Source organism: Fusarium sambucinum, chromosome I (assembly GCF_050947815.1).
Source record: "Fusarium sambucinum isolate potato_lamoka chromosome I, whole genome shotgun sequence".
In the NCBI taxonomy this organism is placed as follows: Eukaryota; Fungi; Ascomycota; class Sordariomycetes; order Hypocreales; family Nectriaceae; genus Fusarium; species Fusarium sambucinum.
Window position 1 is genome coordinate 5,915,720 of NC_139294.1, and position 15,305 is coordinate 5,931,024.

At 46.4% G+C, this 15,305-nt stretch overlaps 7 protein-coding genes across 7 annotated transcripts; 2 read left to right on the plus strand and 5 right to left on the minus strand.

Annotated features, from left to right (window-relative positions):
- Window positions 1-19: 19 nt before the first annotated feature.
- Window positions 20-649, minus strand: FSST1_004615 (Isochorismatase-like protein; the record flags this gene model as incomplete). Its single annotated transcript, XM_083230808.1, has 2 exons — window positions 20-205; window positions 254-649. 2 exons carry the CDS (start codon window positions 647-649, stop codon window positions 20-22), a joined length of 582 nt encoding a protein of 193 aa, XP_083088045.1.
- Window positions 650-1,521: 872 nt separating this feature from the next.
- On the minus strand, window positions 1,522-3,120 carry FSST1_004616 (uncharacterized protein; the record flags this gene model as incomplete). The annotated part of the gene is made up of 3 exons (XM_083230809.1): window positions 1,522-2,500; window positions 2,550-2,605; window positions 2,650-3,120. The coding sequence occupies 3 exons, from the start codon at window positions 3,118-3,120 to the stop codon at window positions 1,522-1,524; spliced, it is 1,506 nt and encodes a 501-aa protein (XP_083088046.1).
- A 1,645-nt stretch (window positions 3,121-4,765) lies between these two features.
- FSST1_004617 (uncharacterized protein) lies at window positions 4,766-5,824 on the minus strand (the record flags this gene model as incomplete). Its single annotated transcript, XM_083230810.1, has 1 exon — window positions 4,766-5,824. One exon carries the CDS (start codon window positions 5,822-5,824, stop codon window positions 4,766-4,768), a length of 1,059 nt encoding a protein of 352 aa, XP_083088047.1.
- Window positions 5,825-6,336: 512 nt separating this feature from the next.
- Window positions 6,337-7,893, minus strand: FSST1_004618 (glycoside hydrolase superfamily; the record flags this gene model as incomplete). The annotated part of the gene is made up of 3 exons (XM_083230811.1): window positions 6,337-6,399; window positions 6,483-7,200; window positions 7,283-7,893. 3 exons carry the CDS (start codon window positions 7,891-7,893, stop codon window positions 6,337-6,339), a joined length of 1,392 nt encoding a protein of 463 aa, XP_083088048.1.
- Window positions 7,894-9,097: 1,204 nt separating this feature from the next.
- On the plus strand, window positions 9,098-10,499 carry FSST1_004619 (uncharacterized protein; the record flags this gene model as incomplete). The annotated part of the gene is made up of 2 exons (XM_083230812.1): window positions 9,098-9,264; window positions 9,320-10,499. The coding sequence occupies 2 exons, from the start codon at window positions 9,098-9,100 to the stop codon at window positions 10,497-10,499; spliced, it is 1,347 nt and encodes a 448-aa protein (XP_083088049.1).
- A 336-nt stretch (window positions 10,500-10,835) lies between these two features.
- Window positions 10,836-11,291, minus strand: FSST1_004620 (uncharacterized protein; the record flags this gene model as incomplete). The annotated part of the gene is made up of 1 exon (XM_083230813.1): window positions 10,836-11,291. The coding sequence occupies one exon, from the start codon at window positions 11,289-11,291 to the stop codon at window positions 10,836-10,838; it is 456 nt and encodes a 151-aa protein (XP_083088050.1).
- A 1,066-nt stretch (window positions 11,292-12,357) lies between these two features.
- FSST1_004621 (uncharacterized protein) lies at window positions 12,358-15,152 on the plus strand (the record flags this gene model as incomplete). Its single annotated transcript, XM_083230815.1, has 9 exons — window positions 12,358-12,399; window positions 12,448-12,826; window positions 12,872-12,953; window positions 13,003-13,239; window positions 13,287-13,459; window positions 13,518-13,615; window positions 13,666-14,743; window positions 14,803-14,999; window positions 15,060-15,152. 9 exons carry the CDS (start codon window positions 12,358-12,360, stop codon window positions 15,150-15,152), a joined length of 2,379 nt encoding a protein of 792 aa, XP_083088051.1.
- Window positions 15,153-15,305: the final 153 nt, after the last annotated feature.

Sequence of the window (15,305 nt, forward strand, 5' to 3'; positions counted from 1 at the left end):
TCCGATTTTCTATAAAGATCTAAGCAATGCTGCTGCTCTTGATGATAGTTCCAAAGGCATCGCCAATTTCGCTCAATGCAACCTTGACCAACTGATCGGCATCGACACCAGGGATGTTTCGGTCACCAACAGCGTCTTCGGGGATCAAAACGTCGAAGCCACGCTCAGCAGCTTGTCGGGCGGTGGTTGAGACACAGACATGAGCCTAACCTCCAATTAGCTTAAATCACATCCATGATTCTCGACGACTTACCATGTATCCAGTCAGAACAACCTTCTTCTTTCCAGTCTTGTCAAGAACCTCCTGCAAATCCGTCTTGGCAAAAGAACCAGGAAAGTTCTTCTGGATGACAGCCTCTCCATCCTTGGGCTTTAGCTCATCAAATTCCTGAGCGAGCTTGGTGCCAGGTGTGAAGACAGGAGCGCCCTCTGGGGTGGCATGTACGACATGCACGATGCTTCCGTTGGCGGCTCTGTATTTTTCTAGAAGCGCAGCAATGACCTTGCGGGACTCGGCGACGTTGGTGACTTGAAGCTTCCCCTCGGCATATTCATTTTGCGCATCGATAATGATGAGAACGCTGTCGGTGGGACTAGCGGCGGAGGGCTGGACGCCAATGAGTTCGCGGAATGATGTAGCTGATGCCATTTTGTTTTTTCGTATGTGTTGGTGTTAAAATGATGTTACAAGTAGCAGCAATGAGAGACTTTATACTGCAGGTTTCTGAGGATATTCATGGAACCCCTCATTATTGTACCATCTTGGCAGTTGCTCCGTGACTAATCAATAGCGCGGAGTAAAGGCGGTTTCACGTAATTGAACCGCAAAAAGATGAACCCTTGACACGATCAATAACGTATAAACCATACCTATTACGCTATTCAAGCGGGACCAAGAACATGTTCAACGTTGACCCCAGCCTCAGGTCCCTTGGCCCGGAGTTCTATCAAGACGTCATTGAATATGAGGATACTTTTATTCTAACCAAGAGTGGGCATAACTGCCGATATTATGGGCCCGTCACTAAATCTTTACCGTCATTGGGCTAGATAGATTGTTGTCTTGGAACTTCAAGAGTCACCATAATACCTTATATTTCCACGAAATGGAACACCAGTAGCGTGCTATTGAAGAGGGCGCAGGTAAGGTGACTTGTTCATCTGATCTAGTAGTTTGACACATCCCATTCTTGCGTATATTTCTGTTCATCAACAGAACGTCACGTATTTATGTCTTTGTTATTCTGTCTGAAAGGAACCAACCAGGATTAATTGAAGTGAAAAATAAAAAAATAACTATATTTTAAAACATGAACATAAAAGACAATTTCTCGGTGACATAGTAGACACAATAATGCCCCCTCTCATCAAACAATGACTACGCTCTGATTCGGATCCTTGTCTTGTCAGCCTGCATCGAATCATTCACTGTAGCACCAATCACACCAAAATCTTTCAGCCTCACGGTTATCTCCCTAGCCGAACTATAGTGAAACCTTGCCACCTCGCCCTGCACATCAACTAACCCCTCCGCTGATCCCTCGTTTCAGGCAATCCCAAATCACTCATGTACTGAGGATGATACAGCTCTTGGGGTGACCGCTGCGGCGACGTATGCATCTCATAAGCAAATTGAGTGTCTGCCATTTCTGGCGGGGAAGGCGGATATACAGGCGGCTTGGAATAGTCGTTTCTGATATCCTGGCTGGGATTTGAGACCCAAGTGTCGCGTGCCCCGGCCTGTGTGAATGGAATAGGGGTTGTGGACATGGAAGGGGGTGGCTTCTGTGCCATTGTAGGGGCTTCGCTGTGACTGGCTACATAGACCTGACTTGATCGTGTCTCATTTGGGGGCTTGCGTCGCCTGTACAGGAAAAAAGAAAGCAAAGCGACCAATACCAAGCCTAAGCCGCCACCAACGGCTGCACCGATAATAATGACTTTGGATGGACCATCGTCGGAGCCTGGTTCTGAAGAGCTTGCTGCTGTTTCAACAGGCTCTACAGTGACGGTGGATTGGCCTTGAACAAAAACTGTGACGGTTTGTTTATGTGTTGTAATCGAGGTTGAGTACTCAGTTGTCCATTCTGTCTTTGTTTCTGTGTCGGTAATTGTTACGGTCGCTTCTTCCGTCTCATACACTGTCTCCGTGTCTGTTGCTCGTCTGTGGATAGGGATTCCTCGTCGAGCCAGACCGTCAGCAAGCGCATTGAGGCTTGCAGCTGGTCGAAGAACGACCGGCTGCAATGTCTTGGTTGCGGGAGCCTCGCGACCGAGCTGTTTATGAGGAGCTGCGGGGACAAATCGCTTGTGTTTTCTGTCCGAACCTGTAGCTGTATCCTCCCTGGTAGCTTCATCATCTGTGGCACCTCGGGATACCGTCACAAATACGGTGGTCTCTTTGGTAGACACGGTTTTCACTGTAGTTGTGCCATCTGTCGTAACCGTCTCGGTGTCGGTTTCAGTAGCCCATGAAGTCGTTGTCTCGGTCACAGTTTCTCTGAATAGTGTCAGCTGAGTATCAATTGAATGCTAAAAGGCCGCCTTACGTAGGGTTGATGCATGTTTGGGCATCATTGTCGCACTTCTGGTCTTCATCGCAGCACTGACGAGATCAGCAATGGTCTGGATAATCTGACCACAACTCACAAATGGCTTCCCGTCTGAAGGATTGCAGCATGTCGAATCAGCATCACAACAAGCTCCCCAACCTGGATCTTTTGAAGTTCCGCAACAACTCTGTCCTTCAAGGCAGCAGCCGCCTTTGTCCTTTATTCGGCAACATGTCCTGTCATCACCACAGCACCATCCATTGGCTTGGGTGCCGCAGCATTGAGGGGCACCATTGGCGCATCCGTTTTCGTTTCCGAAGCATGCTCTGAGTTCACCTTGGCGACGACCGAGAGGAAGATCCCAAGTCGGGAGTTGGGATGCTAATGGAGCGTATTCAAGTCGTTTGATCACGCCTGGTCTAGTCCACTCTCGTACAAAGAGTTTGACTTCGTCGACGTCTGTAATGTTGAGATCTTGGATGCTTTGCTCAAGGTAAGTGTCAGAAGTTGAAACAATCAGGCCTGGCAAACAAGCAAGAACCCATAGAAGCCATCCTAGACGTATCATTTTGAAGTCGTAGGCCGCCATCAGGTAGATTGAGGGAAGAAGACAATAGAAAACAGGAAAACGAAGATGGGTGCAACCCAAATTTATGCTGTCTTTTCCTCTTGAGTCGCCATCCTTTCTATGCTGTCCCTGGAGCCTCATCTGCCACCAACGCCACGCATCGAGATATCACACCGCTAATGCAACTAGTTAACGCCTGCATGTCAATGAATTTGACACGATTATGAAAATGCCTACTCCGACCGAGACATCTGGTGACCAGCGAATGAGAGATACAGGCTGAGAGCCTGATTGATGTTGCATTTGATACTAAGGGAGACAGGGGAATGGAATCCATTCAAGATTGTCAGCCCATTGAGGCTGAACTCACATTCTACTTTCCCTTTCCATAGATAAAGCAACTGGGATGCAAGAATGTGGAAACAAAAACTAAGATTGGCCCTCTTATAGCGGAAACGAGGCTACAAGTTGTAGCTGCATGAAAGTGCAGCCTGAGAGTGGCCATATTTTATGTTGGGTATACTGGTTTCTTAGCTCCACGTCACTATTTCACAGGTACCTCACACTTGAGAATCTTTGGGGATTCTATAAATAATGGTCTTTACATCAGTTGATGATTCTTCAATATCCGATTCTATCAAACTCCTGTATCAAGGCTCCTGTCGCTGATGACCTGGTCGTGATTACATGTCTTGTTGCATTAATCCTTGCATGATCTGGGTCACTCTTACTTCACTTATCTTTACTCAAGCAATACCGTCATTCATTGTAGCAGCCATCACAGCTATTACTACCTTGTTCACCTCAGTTGTGAAAAGCCGAATTCAGCACGGTTTTCTGCCACACCTTGAAGCACCGCTGCGAAGCGTCAGTAACGCACTAGAAGCTCAACAGCCCTTTAAAAGGCGCTTACTCGATCGAAAGTGAAAATCGCTTTTCTCAAGACTTGGCTCGTACAATTAACGGCCTCGATAAAGATGCGGGGACAAGAGGATCAGTAACCTTCACTTCGCTGCAGTTGGGACTTCAGCGTATAAGATGGTCATGGAAGGTTATGATCCCGATTGATATTTTACCAGCGTCAAGCGGATCGCTGGTACAGACCAGAAACTCCCGTACGCCTTTAATAACAGTCGTAATGGGCTAGAAGATACCCTGGGTGTTATCTCTGCCATCGCTGTGTCTACAATGGATCTTCTTGATGATGCCGTTGTAACAGATGTAGTTAGAGGAAAAGAAGGCAAAGCAGATGCTACTATTGATGTAAAGAGGGTAAGTGGAAATCACTATGTCCTAATTTTCATCATTTCGCCTACACAGGAGGAGATTCAACTTGTTGAACAACAGCCTTTGATGCAACCACATGGAGTTTGATTTGGGCAACAATCTGGTTTACTTCCTTGGATGTTATCTCATTTGTCATTGAGTATGACTCACAAGTTAAAATACTTCAGGTTAGCCTCGCTCAACGGCGGCTCACCCTAACGCGGCAGGAACTAGCACTAGGAATGGAAATGGATTTAAGTATACTTAAGTTGTATTTCAGATTTAGTTGGTATTATTATAAACCATTATCATTCTAGAATATCCAGCAGTATGATATATCCCATTCTTGTTTGTGTGTCTTCGTTCATTATTAGTATATTTATGGAGAAAAGGCCCATCCATTGGTGCCATATCCATATGCGCAAACATTCTTAGCCTCCCATTTGAGAAAGTCATCCAAATCGTGATCGAGATTGCAGCCCATTGGTACAATCTCCGTCTTGACGGGCCCATTCTTGTTATCAAGGGGAAGGTCAAACGACATCATTGGACTCATGGGACTGGATAAAGAGCTTGCGGTTGAGCTGTCGAAATCCTCTTGGCTCTCTGCCCATAGCTGCGCTTTTTCAAGATGCTGTGATATAATCTTGGGACGAATCGGTGTTGGTGATCGAAGAACAGGTAAAGGACTGTCCTTGCTTGGTCGAAGCATTGTGACGGGCTCTATTATTGGTATTTGTTTTGGTTGAAGTGCATTGGCAAGCGCTTCAAACGCCTTGTCGGTCTTATTGGCTACACATGGGGTGCAGTCTGCTGAGGCATTGAATGTATGCCTGTGTTCGGCGGGGGTGATTGTAGAGGTGGAGAGGCTGGGTAAGGCCGAATGCCTTTGTTGGTAACGTGATACACGAGAGAGGTTGGTAGTTTGGAGTTTGAGGGGTGATCGACGTAATTTGGTGGTGTTATTGGAAGGGCCGACTTCAGACTTTCTCTTCTCCATCGGGCTTGCATTAAATGACGGCATTGTGCTGGAGAATGAATCGTTCGTCTTGATGACTGTGAGGAATTCTCCCTGTTCTTCGTAGCTGTTGGGGTGCGAGACGGATACGGAATGGCTATGGTGGTCCAGCGAGGGAGAGAAGGACATGGAATTGCGGACGTCGTGAACTCCAACAGTTTGGATTAGAATGGGACGAGATCGAACAATTCCGTCTGACTTGGTTGGTTGTGACCATGTTTGTAGTGAGCTTGGTAGTGATAGTGCTTCGATGTGGATATCGGGAGTTTCGACAGGGGAGCAGGGTTCGCTTTCGATATCGGACTCGGGTTCAGATTCGGGTCCAGACTCGATTTCGGAAATGTGTCCCTGCTGAGCTCTAATCCGCTGCTCCCAAAAGTCGAATCCATTGAATGGCTTAACCATGTTTACAAATGTCATGAGTGATGAAGCATGATGTGTAGAAAAATAAATAAAAAGAGCAAGAACCGTTGAAGAAAACTTGCATATGAAACGAGAGTGGAAAATGTGGATGAGATTATAATGAGACAAGTTGAATCATTCCAGGGAGCACAAGCAAGAAATAGGTGAGGAAACATTGTAGTAATTAGACAAAAGGACGCCAATCGCATTCCGTAGGCTCGTGACCGCATTTCTTCGTATCCCCCCGGTCCCGCCATTTTTTTTTTGTTTTTCTACTAAGAATAAATGCGAGTCGGTAAATAAACTTATTGTAACGTTGTTTACTTGGGGAATGGGCATGTTGCTAGGCTAGTTTGGGTCCAAGGCCAGTTTATTTTTGGTGGCTGGCCAGCGGCAACATCCACTAACACGAGATACAAAAAAGGCTGAGCTGGGCTGGGCTGTGCCAGAAGCGAGTGATCGGCCCGGCCGTTAGTATGTCCGTCCTTGGTGACATCACAACGCTACTCAGACTGGATTAGTCTGCCACGTCAAATGGAAAACTCGTAAGCAAACGCTGTAGAATTCGTAGGCGGATCAGCCACAATCGTCAACTACAAGAAAACAGTTAGTTCTAAACCTCACTTCAATCATTTGCTTTCCGAGTGCGACACTCCGATAACAAGGAACTTCTTACCGTGTCGGACGAATATGCGAAAACCTGTTCTCCAACATCAACAGGGCCGTCAACCTTTCCTTTCGGCCCAGCCCAGTCAAATCGATAAATCTTGACTTTTACTTCACCCTCTTTGGGAAGCCCTACTGCGCTCAATCCATCGACAGTGATGTTGTATTGTGCCTGAATGGTTCTGGTGCCGGCTAATATCTTGACAGTCTGAGCATCCTTGGTAGCAAAAACATCAAATTTCAAATCCGAGGCAGCTTCCGTCAAGACTCTTTCGCCTATCATGGAAGCGTAGTACTTGTAAACCTGCCATTCGCCATTGGGGTAATAGGTACCATCTGAAGTGCCAGTGGTGCTATAGACTAGATTGCCCATCCAGTTGTGCAGTTCAGATCCGCTAGCCCAGTTTGCGCGGAGACCTCTTATGTTGTGACGCTCTAACTGGGAGAGGTAATAGACAGAGTTGGCCGGGTTCTGTTCGTCGAGAGCGGCATACTCATTGGCGTCGATTGGCTTTTCAGGCACTCCGTATCTTTCTCGCAAGGTAGTAAAATCAGGCATGGTTGTGTCGGGCTCACGCGACCAAGTCCCAATCTGATGCCAGGAAAAACGATCAGGTATCGTCTCGTTACCTGCTACAGACTCGAGCCAGGTCTGCCATTTGTCGTTGGTCAGGTTTGGGGAATCTGCCATGGCTGGACCACTGAGGACTGCGTCAGGAAGCTCTTCTCTATAGTTTTCAGCCAGTTAGTCTGAGTTCACAATGTTTTGGGTAGCCAGCCTGCCATTGCCGCAGAGGTGAATTAAACAACGAAACATAGATTATAATCACTTGCCTGATAAGTTTAGTGGCCCGATTGTAGTAGTCAAGAAACTGGGACCACGAGCGAGCCCAAAAGATGTCAAGGTCAGGCTCATTCCACACATCAATGACAAGTCCCTCAAGCATATCGTGGGTCTTCAAGTCAGATATGAGCTGGTTCCAGAACAACTCCATCTCAGTGAAGTTACCATTGTCGCCTGGAAAAGGAGACTCTGAGTCCTGTCCGCCATCCGCACCCCAGAGGTCATGAGGTAGCAAGATGAAATCAGCGCCATACTTACGTGTGGTGAGATAATTGGTTAAGGTTGAGTTGAAACGGCCGAGGTATCCTTCGTAACCTTCAGTAGCCCAACCGCGAGAGGGTATCTGCGCACCACCACCACGGTTTGCGTTGAACTTGATGTCAGTTGCTAGATAATCTGGGATCGAGGTATCCACGTTGGTCCCATTATCAGGCCAGCCGTAGATGAACCCTGAACCAAGAGCCTGGGCCTTTCCAACTTCCCTTGACAGGTCGACAGTTGCTGTGCCTTGCACTTGTGAGGTAACATGGGAGATTAAAGACAATGACAAGACGACTGTAAGAGTTTTGGGGTACATATTTAGATATAAACAGGATGGATGAGGCAATGTCTTTGGTTGGATAAGCTTTAACTTGCTCGACACTCAACCTAGTGCTAGAAGAGAGTGGAGGGCGCCTTTAATAGAATTTCGAATACTTGATACTAATGCTTCTATTTCCTTTCATCTCGCCTGATCTTAGAGGGATCTTCCCCACCGGACGTAGATCCCCCACCGGCATCATCAGTATCGACTGGGTTCTCTGCATGGTCGGCTTAAATTCAAGGATGCGCACCTATCACAAACCTTACCCCAGACACTTGTGATCATGAAAGGCCGGTCCCTTGTAAGTAACAGTCCAGTTTTCATAGAGATATTACTGCTTCTGATCAAGGCGAATACTACATCTAGATATTGTGTTCCCCGAGTTTGACGGCTACCCCATCGGTCAATACAGCCAATAATAGGTCCGGTGATTTTATACTATCATCAATAGAAGCTGTGTGCAGTTGCCATGCAGATTGTCGTCTATGTGTATCAGTAAAGGCGTCGACCGCTTGAAATGAATAAAGGCGACAAGCTTGAGATTCTCATGACGAAAGAATTATCTGGCGGGGTGTTACATATTTAAATGCTGTACCAAATCGTAAAAAGGGTATCGTTATTGTAAACTGTTCTATTTTAAGACGCCTGGGTGAATGTCAAGGGGGAGATCCAGGAACCGGCTGAAATGTACTGGGCTTGATTGTCAAGAGACAGACATTAACAGTGTGGTATCGGTCTCAGCTGACCAGGTGGACGCTGAATTAATACCCTGTGTTCGGAAGTTCATGGGAATCCGATAGAGTGACAGCGAATAAAACATCCATTCCTTAACTCGTGGGTAGAGCTCATGTCTTGGCACAATCGGTTTACAATGATTAGAGATGATATATCCCGAGGGAACATTTACCTGTTGGTTGGTAGCAAATACCCCGTGAATAAATCTCAGCCGACTGTCTCAAATCAAATGCAAAGTATCCTTTCATACCCAATATTAAAGCTTGTCTGCCCTTGTTATCGCATTGCTCATGCAAGGGATGATGCGTGGCTGAACACAATTGACCAACCCTTGCCTAACCTCATTCCAATATTTACCGCCACAAGGGAGGATATCATCCCTAATTTTCAAGTCGGATTTATTAAGTCTCGCAATTCTCGACTCCATACAGGTCTTGGTTTTTCCTTTCACAACTCCACCAAAATGGCAGTTCTTCCACAACCGACGCATGAGTCCAGGGTGGCATCCCGATTATGGTTGGTGACTACTGGAACAATCCTCGTCCTGTTCCTTCTGTCTGGTTTCTATACCGACTTTTTGAGATCACCTCTGGATTATGCTGAGTCTAAAGCAAATGAGTTCTGCCGAGTGTAAGCATAAAGGAAGATTATTTACTGGGCAAACACTAAACGATTATTGAAATAGGGCAAAGAACGAAACGGAAAACGGAAAACCTCGAAATTGTCAAGACCCCTATCGTCGACCTGGTTTCCTCGTCATCCCACCGAACAAGAAGCACTACAGAGAGACTCAGTGGATGCCTTTTACCGACAAGTTTCTGGAAATCGACCCAGCATCTGCAGCATACCCCCCTCAGCGGGAAGAACTTATCTTCAACGATACTCAAGTCCCCAAAGAGTTGCTCAACGGACCAGGGATGCCAAAGCAATGGATGCAGATAGCTACTGCTGAGCACCGGCGTCGAGTCAAAGCCGTGAATAATAAGCATGCAACAGTCGAGGACTTTGCTTCCATGAAAGATCACGGTGGTCTTGGATGGCTTTGGGGACGCCGAGTCGTGGAATTTGGCGACTCTGTCGATAGATACGAAGCCAAGTATACCTGCAGGGAGTTCGGAAATGAGATGTATTTCCCCAAGGTACATCCTATTGAGAAGGTTCCCAAGGGTATCTGCGAGATCCCATCTTTCAACCTTACGTTCGTGGTTTTCCACTCTGCTGGTGGCTTTACCTATAGACCCAAATGGTTTTGGTACAAGGAAATGAGAATCATTCCCTTTGAGGAACGTTGGAAAAAGCTCTGGACGCCACATAAGGAAGATATTCATGGACCGAACGGCCGACCAGACCTGCTTCTGTGGCAGAATGGCCTATGGGACCAGCGTGGATTCCAGGTAGGTGGTCAAAAACATCATGATCCCAAACAAAATGTGGGTCAATGGAGCCGACAGCTGGTGTGGGAAGAATTACAGTTTTACACAGCTCGTCTCAGGGTGTATGTAGAACTACTCATCAAGGAGTTTCCAGAGACTCCTATGATGTTCAGAACTTTGACCTACCACCAACACACAGGAATGTCGGACGCCATGATGCCTGAGATGGATCGTGTCGGAAGAGCCATGGCAGAGAAGTATGGACACGAGATATTTGAATGGGCCCGTATGATTCAACTACTCGGAAAACACTACGCCGACCGTACGCATCCTGCCACAGGAGCACTAAGTTGGTTATGGGGAAACATGGTGTTAGAGTATCTTGCGCGATCTGCAGGAGCTGGAGTGCAGGCGGGTGGTGAAGATAGATATCCCTACTTTGAAGGATGGGATGCTTGTCATGAGGAGCATCTAGGCTGGGGTGGACGATGATTGGATCGACGGTTGTCGAAACGATATGTATGGGAGGTTAATTTTGCTAGAATATAGAGAGTTAAGGAGACTGTTTTAGTGCATACTGTGGAATATATGGTTTTTTTTTTTTTTTTTTCAAGATTTCCTCCGGTGGATGTCTTCCAACAAGTGAGCTTCTCGCTGCGGTATTCTTTAAGATCACACAAACATGGATGTAGTTGGAGTTCCAGGCCACAAATAAACAATATCAATCACCCCCAACTAAACCAGGAATCATGTTTTCAAGAAGTATCGTTCTTCATTTCTGGTACAAATATTAACGCTACTACAATCTCCAATCTACAAGTTTCCCAGCTACTCTTTAACAACCGTCGGCATAGTGTTACCGGAATCGCTTAGCTCCTTCAAAATCTTTTTCCTGTCATCCTCGAACTCAACAATTTGACCTTGAAGACCAGATATCGTAGCATCAACCGCACGTTGGATCATAATGGCTAGATACCATCGGTGATGGACCTCTGACTCACCATAATCATGCTTGCGCAATTGGGCGTGAAGATCACACTTAAGCTCCGCGATTTGAAACGAGTTTCCACCCTTTTTGCGAAGTTCATCAAGCAAGTCGATGAACGCTTGGATGTGCTCGAGTTGACTCGGGGTCTCGGGCCATTTGGGAAAACGCTTATGGTAACACCCGAGGGCCACCGCTCGTGTTTTCAGAAAGTATATCTCTTCTTCTAGTTTGGGAATTTGTATATTAGCGTTCTCCAGGAAAAACCTGTTCACTGCATCAAGGCGTTGGGCTGACATGGTGATGGATGATTAAAGCCGAAGACTCTAATGTAGTGTGTTGGTTGAGTGTTTACTGGTAGTAGGTGACATCGGACGGAAGGGATCTGAATTCGTGTCGAAGAAGATATGGTGAGAGAAGGTTCTGTTACTCGTGGTTTGCGATATCGAGTGAGATGAGTGTTGTCGTTCTGAGATCAAGTGTAGTACTTTGGGTGAAGACTGATGAAAGAAATCAAGTTCGTTGGGAAATTTCAGATCGGAAATGGTCCTTAAATAGGACGGAAATTCTCACAGTGAATACACATATTCATTCTTGTCATTTTATATCATCCTTTAGTAGATTATTCTTTGTCGTTAATAGGACACAGCCCTAGCAGCTTACAGATCGCATTCTGATAAAAGACTTTATCGGGTCATTTATGATAGCTCAGGGGTATACAAAGAACCTGGAGGAGTCTTTCCAGCATTCATGCATGTTTGCGTACCAAAGGACACCGCCGGCTAACCACAATGGCTTTGTTTTGATCGTAGACAATCCAGCCGGAAAAGACATAGAGATCAGAAAATCATTCACAGTATATGTTCTGCCTGATCAGCTATAGGTAAGGATATTGCACACTTCTCTTTATGTATGAATGAATCTTCTTGGAACAAGTTTTTTTCTTGAGGGCATTTGGCGGTGTGTTAATCGAAGGGTCTGTCAATCTTCTATCTTCTATCTTCCGTATTGTGTCAGTGAATCTCTTTCAGTTGAACTCAGACAGCAGATAGCCATAGAGGGTCTGTGAAGACGAGGCCAGCTAAGAGATAGCGGGCTGAATTGTATGCCTCTTTACCCGTCTGCCCGTCTAGAATATCATGGTGAACGGTCATAGCCACGTGATAACAAACTGCGCAATGCCAGCTGCCTGCCAGCTGCCCGTCACTGTCAGTTCGTTCTGACAAGATCTGGCCGCAGACCCACCTCTCATCGGGCTTCGGGCTCTCCTCTTTTCCTTCTATCCCTCAAGCACTACGTCGTCATCATACATTTCTTAAAACTCTTCTTCATTTTCTCTCCCGAGTGTTGGAACCGCCCGCCATCATGCCTCAGCTATTCGTGCCCTACGACGCTTCTATGCGCATGGTACGTGAAACTTCACGATTTCTATCTAGGTGATACTGACAAATCAAGGGCATGGGATTCAATTCGTATACCCACAAACTCTGTATGCGCGACGTCGGCTGTCACGATAAGGGTAAACACACGGTGGAAGACTTGACAGACACATTCATCTACTCCTCCAGTGTTGTCGAGCGACCGTCAGATATCGCAACGGCTCTGGAAATTTCACAAAGTACTACTATCATCGACGGATCTCTCGATCCTACAGGTGGTGGAAAGTTCATCAATGAAGACAAAATCATATCTGCTGATGTCAATCTTCTTGTCTCCATCAGAATCATGTCTCGAACTTTCATATCTTCGGCTCCTGATGATTTCGAGGGAGCTGATGGACTTCGTCTTGGATCGACCGAATTCCACGACGCTTTTGGGGACTCTTACATCTCAGGTATGCACCAGTAAGGATGTCGTTTCATTACTGACTATCTCTCAGGTTTCGTCGAAGGTGGCTATTTCATCGGTATCATTTCATTTCGCTGTCTGGATGGCAGCGACAGAAACAGCATCATTCAAGCGTAAGAATACACGAAATTGAACAAATATACGAGAGATTGACTTGTGCAGTATCGGAGATCTTAAACAGACCAAGACCGACCCAAGTAATCTGAACGAGATACTCAGCTCTGCTTCTGAGCGCCTAGTTGACAGCAGCGCTCTTCAAAACGCAGAGATTACTATTTCGGTCCGCTGTAGCAGGGGAAAGAGTCTACAGGCCATCGACTGCCCTTGGGACATCCATGGCGTGTATAAAGCAGCTGCCGCCTTCTTGAACCAGGTTGCCAGTGATCCGCAGGACACTTGGTGAGTGCGTACCTAAGCACAAAAAGACCGTTTGCTGACAATTCAAGGGCGATCATTAACAAATTCGATGCATTCCGGAGCTTGACCAAGGCCCCAGGCACGAAATTCTTAGACTACGGTCCTGTCATGCGCTATACAGCAACCCTTTTCGATGACTTCATGAAGTACAAGGGTCTTGTCAGATATGTTCAAGATGTGCTTTCCAACGGAGACCAGTACAGTGAGTCCTATATATACAAAGTCTCCAATACTATGAATGTTTCTAATCCCATCTACAGTTCCAACAGCCAAGCCCAATTCTATCCCACTTGATACCGCTACACTCCTGGCAGTACGCACCGCCCTTCGGAATGAGATGGACAAGATTGTATCAGTGGTGAGTCATGTTCTTCTTATTGTTGTCAATAGCTAACATTTGGCTTTCAGGTCAACACACTTGTAAAAACGCCTGAAATCCTGTCTCAAGTCGACAGCTTTGCCAAGACAACCAAGAACGAATTAGTTCGGAACATCATTGACGAAGCTCTCTTGCCATCGCCCACGTTCAAAGATATCTTGCGCCTCAATGGAGCTGAGCCCTTTCGTACAACCAGCAGTCATTCATCAGATGCATCTACCCGAGACTTTCGGGAAATCCGAACCCCGGTCACAAGCGATCTAAACTCTGCGACTAATGATGAGATCCGCCAAGAGGAAAACCGACAGGATATGTCAATTCGCTCTTTTGAGACGAAGATGAACTCGCTCGTTGCGCCCGAAGTATGGGAAGCACTCTTGCCTATCCGCAAATCGTCACAAGCAACTCACAACCAAGCAAGCAAGGAGCTCAAAATTCTTGCAGCGGTATGTGGCATCCACGACGTTACATCTGTGCTGCAAGCTCTTGTCTTGAACGGAGAAATGACAATCAGAATCGATGCAATCAAGGGCGTGGTGAATGACGAGATATACAAGAGAGGGTTGTCTCTCCTCGGCTGGAATCTGTCTTTCATCTACCAGTATGGTGACGGAGCAATGCACATATGCTCAGCCAACTACGACGAGAAGTCCAGCGAATCAGTTCACGTCAACAAAACATCGGAGCATGCGATTGTCACTCCCCGCAAGAGTATGAAGAGAAGGTTTCACCTTGTCGCTATTGTTTATGGTGGTTTGATTTTTGATTCCGACCAACTCAAAACGGTAGAGGATCATATGATTCATGGCTGCAAGAGCGACCTTCCTCATGACCAGTGTATCATGTTCAAAGATGAATTGATTGGAAGCAACCCCTGGCCTGGTGTCGAGAAGACCGGGATCGTTTTCTTCACCAACCCAACTGACAGCCGTATTCAAGTTGCAGTCGGCTTGGAAGGTCGCTGCTGCCTCCTCAAGGATCAACATCAGCTTGTCGAGCTACACAACGATGCGGTTCAAGGAATTGAGACTGCCAAGAAAAAGGACGATGCCACAACGCAAGGTTTGCAAACCCCGATATCCCTGGTATCGGGGCTCAAGACACCACGTAAGTCAATGTGACCCAAACAAGATCCTTTTTATGGTTTTAACAGAATTGAAACCCAGGCTATACATGTACCTTCGATTTTGTCGATCTCGAAGTCCAGTCTCACAATAACTTTGATCCTCTCCTGAGTTTTGACAACGGTGTCTACTTCAAACTCTGCAGCACCGATACTGGCTTCAATATCAGAGTACACCTAGGCCAAAGCTCGCCAATGGTCAATGCAGACATTTTTAGAGAATGGGGCGCAACTATCCAGGTAAGAAATCGCCAAAGGGGTGAAACCTGGACCCTAAACCCCAAAAACGATTGTGCGCAGCTTGGGTTCTCCAGTACCAAGCCTTACATTAAGATCTTTGGTAAAGAGGGTTATTCGACATGGCATTCGGATTTGATGATAACAAACTGGTAACTGATTACCCGAGTAGGATGGTCAGAAAGGGATAGAAGTGGCTAATGCCCCTTGACTACTTTCAAGACCAAGGAGATCGGTGGACAAGGTGCTAAGTTTAGTTGGCCCTTTGTATCATAATGTTGTTTGAATGAGTAAAAGATAAATTAGTGC